At 28.0% G+C, this 4,375-nt stretch overlaps 1 protein-coding gene across 1 annotated transcript; it reads left to right on the top strand.

Annotated features, from left to right (window-relative positions):
* The first annotated feature begins 2,065 nt into the window (after positions 1-2,065).
* On the top strand, positions 2,066-4,173 carry LOC114188459 (uncharacterized). Its single transcript, XM_028077032.2, has 4 exons — positions 2,066-2,188; positions 2,267-2,399; positions 2,483-2,682; positions 2,750-4,173. Exons 1-4 carry the CDS (start codon positions 2,066-2,068, stop codon positions 4,067-4,069), a joined length of 1,776 nt encoding a protein of 591 aa, XP_027932833.1. The 3' UTR covers positions 4,070-4,173.
* Positions 4,174-4,375: the final 202 nt, after the last annotated feature.

Genomic DNA, 4,375 nt, shown 5'->3' with positions numbered 1-4,375 from the left:
CCATAAACATTGTTTTAGTTACCAACTTAGGAACAAATTATAAATTTTTAAAATTATTTTAGTTACTAATAATTATAATTTATAAATTAATATTTAAATTGGTTACTATAGTAACTAATTTTTTTGTCATCAAAATTAATAATTATTCAAAGATTTTCTGATAATGCTAGTTTTATCTTTGTCTCCATTCACCAACCATCACACTTACTTTTTGGGTTACTATTCATATTTTTTCAAATGTTAAGGAAAATAATCTTTTTCTAAAATTCTATACTTAGTTTCACTAATATAGAAGAACACTATTTTACTTTTAAATTTGTAAGTAATGGCATTGCAATTTTCTCTCACTCTCGATTATACTTGATTACCAACTTTATTATACTTGATTACCAACTTTGAATTAGTTATTAACACTATTTTTATCATCTTAAAAAATAATTTTAAATAAAATAAATTATTTAATTATTTTGTTATAAAATTAGTAAAAAAAATTTAATAATTGAAAATCTTAAAATTTTAAAAATGATTTTAAAATTATTTTGACGATTTAAACCTTAAATAAATGTTAAATGGTAATAAAATATAATATATTTTGTGACAACTTTTAATTATTTGGATATAATAACAAATCATAAAAAAAAATTGTGGTAATTTTTAATTGTTAGATTTCATTTTCTTTTTCTAGCAAAAATACCAACGGTTAAAATATTTTGTAAGTTTTTGACATATTTATTTTGATGATTATTTTAACTATTAGAAAATTTATTTGTGAGAGTTTTTAATCGTTAAATTTATAATTTTAACTGTCATAAATATAATATTTTTTTTAGCGTACATGTCTTACATGTTTAACCATTTTTGTATAAAAATATGTATAATATTGTAGAAATAAAAACATAAATATCAAAATTAGCTCTTGAGTTTTGTTCTCGTTTAGTAATTTTTTCCATCAAAACTAATAATGTAATTAGAGATGTCAAAATAGGTTACAGCTTGTGAGCCAACACGGCTCAGTACGGGTTTGAGCCGAGTTAGGCTGAGAAAATTTCATGCATTTTGGAAGATGAAAGACTAAATTGGTCAAAAGTTTTGATGAGGGACTAAACCCAAATTTCGCTCAAACTTGAGGGACCAAAAACATATTTAATCCTAAAAAATAAATCGAGTCAATTCACTTTCGTTGTAGTATAATAAATATATAAAATAAATTACAAAAAAAAAAACATTTGTAAGTAAATCAACATACTAACCCACCAACCCGTGAGGAATTGGACCGGGTTGCAAATTTCTGACTCACCAAAAAGTGAGTGGAGTTGAATTGATCCTTTTTTTAACTCAATTCGTAATAAGTCAACCTGTGTGAACCGGATTTGCTCACTTTGACACTCCTAAATGTAATGATCCCACCATGAGGATAACTCTTGTTTTATGTAATTCATTAGTTATATATATATATATATATATATATATATATATATATATATATATATATTCTTAGTTTTCTACCTCAAATTTATAGGCTTGAATCAAATAATGATCATTAAATCTTTTTCTTCCATACACATGTCGTATATGAGTGAAATAATGCGTAAGATATATTCAAACCTCAAACTCATTTAAATTGTTTGATTCCGAAAAGAAATATTCAAATTAATATAAAAAAAAAAAACAATTTTAATCTTTATCTTAATGTGCACACATGTTCGTTAATGTGCCTCAGCTTTTTTTTTTTGTGGTTTAATTCATGCGTTACATTACATGAGTTCAAACTCCAATAAAAATGATGAATTAATAACTTGAAATAAAATTAAATAACATTTGAGAATTAAAAATAAACATTTAAGTGGTCATATTAATAAATGTAAAAATGAACTATTAATTAGTGCTAAGAAATAATTAATGCTTCTAAATTTAAATAATGAAAAAGTCAATAGAGTTTGTCATGGTATTCTATTAATTGATTAAAATATAACGGTTGTGATCAATGACTATAAAATTGGTTAGGAGTGGTTTTGTTTAGTTGAATTGACATCATTTGGTTTGCTATTATTCCGAATCAATTGTAATGGCAAATGACAAGGTTCTCGTATTAGAGGGTGAGATGAGTTTGGTGTTAAGACAGATGAATAAAACTTTTTATTCTAATAAAGAAATCTTCCTTCAGGAACTTATTAATAATGCTTCAAATGTAAGTAGTTCTTTAATTTAATTTTTATTTATATATTTATTTTATCTTAGTGTTATCAATCATTGGATGTATATACAGGCTTTAGATAAAATTCAATTTGAGAGTCATACAAACAAGAATATTTTAGATGATAGGGTAATAAGATTGATTCCCCACAAGGCTAACAAAACACTTTCCATCATTGACACTGGTATTGGCATGACCAAAACAGGTAGGAAGGTGTCAATATTTCATATTCATTTTCACTTTTCTTGCATGCTCATTAATTGTTTTATTTTCATGTATTTATTTTAGATTTGGCATATAATTTAGGAGTTGGCTTCTACTCTACATATTTGATTGCTGACAAGGTTATTGTCACCTCCAAGCATAAGGATCATGATCAATATATATGGGAATCTCAACCAGGTGCCTCTTTCATTGTTAATAACGACATCAATGCCCAACAACCATCAAGGGGAACCAATATCACCCTTTTCCTCAAGGATAATCAGGTTCACAAAGTAACTTATTTGTATTTTTTTTATTATTTCTTTTGCTTACTCAATTCATTTTTTACAGTTAGAATACTTGGAAGAGGTCACTATCAAGAATCTCGTTATCAAATATTGCCAACACATCTCCCACCGCATTTACCTATGGAATGAGAATACCAAGGATGATTGGCAACTTATTAACATTTGGTTTCATAACCGAGAGAGAGACAGTAAACATGTAGCTCAAAAACTTATGAATCACATACCAGATGATTTTGTATTCTCTATTCTTTCTAACCTACCTTTGAAATCTTTGAAGAGATTTGGATGTGTACGAAGATCATGGGCCCTCTTGTTTGAAAATTCTCATTTCATGAACCTCCTTCGTAATAACTTCATATGTAATCACCAATCGTACTATGATGATACATATCTCCTATTGAATCTCTCTCCACTTTACCAGAATCATTACAATTCCTCCTTATTTTCAATTTCTGGCGAGAGGTTTCAAAATATGGAAAAATTATACTGGCCTAGTCAAATTCAAGAGGATTACCTTGAGGGAATTGGTATTTTAGGTTCTTCTAGTATCAATGGAATTCTGTGCCTATACGTAAAAGATCTTGTGTATTTATGGAACCCAACTATCAACGAATTCAAGGTTATTCCTCCCAGTCCATTTAAGAATGCACCATATTATATTTATATTGGGATAAAGTATCACGGATTTGGCTATGATTGTGTTAGAGATGATTATAAGGTGGTTAGGGAAGTATCTTTTTTTGTTAATTCTGATGACGATGTGGAACCACATGATGTTTTCCCCCTCTCATGTATTTGGGAGATGTATAGCCTAAGAAGTAACTCTTGGACAATCCTTCAACTGTGTGATTGCGTGCCTACAAGTTTTGATGATAATAATAAATTTTACTTAGAGGGAATGTGTCATTGGTTGGGTTATGCAGAGAGTTGTATTCAACATGTAGTATCATTTGACTTGATCAATAAGGTGTGGATTACGACCCTCCCACCTTTAGACATACCTATGGAAATATATGATAATAAGCATTTTGTGAGGAGACAATTATTTCTCCTAAATCAGTCAATTGCTTTGATGTCAAATTATGCAGAAACAACAACCTTTTACATATCAATTTTGGTTGAAGTAGGTAAGAAGGAAACATGGACTTTACTCTTTGTTTTTGGACCCATACCTTACATTGCATTCCCTATTGGAACAAGGGATATGGGCAATATACTCTTCCAAACACATGATGGTGATCTAGCATGGTTTAATTTAAATACCCACACAGTTCAGAAGCTTGGTGTCAACATACATGGTGGTTATTCCCAATTAGTAGTTCATAAGGAAAGTCTTCTTACAATTGCAAGAATAAATAGTTAATTGTTTTCCTTATTTCCATTTGAGTAGGTAATGATTCGTTATCATAATTTTCTCTTGTACTTGTCAAAATAAGGCTTGTCAGTTTCATATCTTATTTCAATTTGAGTAGTTAATGATTCATTATCATAACTTTCTCTTATTTTTCAAAATAAAACTTATCAATTTCATATTACAATAAAGTATATGATAAATTATGAAACTTTTTAGAAAGTTGTGTTTTGATATGATGTGAAACGATTTTCAAATGAGAGAATTGTATAATTTCAGATTGTCTATTTTAATCGAGATAAACTACCTTTTAATTAA

The sequence above is a fragment of the Vigna unguiculata genome, chromosome 6 (assembly GCF_037176805.1).
Source record: "Vigna unguiculata cultivar grain cowpea cultivar isolate G323 ecotype 2 chromosome 6, ASM3717680v1, whole genome shotgun sequence".
Lineage (NCBI taxonomy): Eukaryota > Viridiplantae > Streptophyta > Magnoliopsida > Fabales > Fabaceae > Vigna > Vigna unguiculata.
The sequence above is the reverse complement of the archived record's forward strand: the minus strand, read 5'-3'. Positions and strand labels throughout refer to the sequence as shown.

Bases quoted from the DNA above. Each gene is read 5' to 3' on its own strand.
- LOC114188459 (XM_028077032.2), top strand. From the start codon at position 2,066: ATGGCAAATGACAAGGTTCTCGTATTAGAGGGTGAGATGAGTTTGGTG. The intron at 2,400-2,482 runs GTAGGAAGGTGT...TATTTATTTTAG, and splicing joins TATTGGCATGACCAAAACAG to ATTTGGCATATAATTTAGGA. The intron at 2,683-2,749 runs GTTCACAAAGTA...CATTTTTTACAG, and splicing joins TTTTCCTCAAGGATAATCAG to TTAGAATACTTGGAAGAGGT.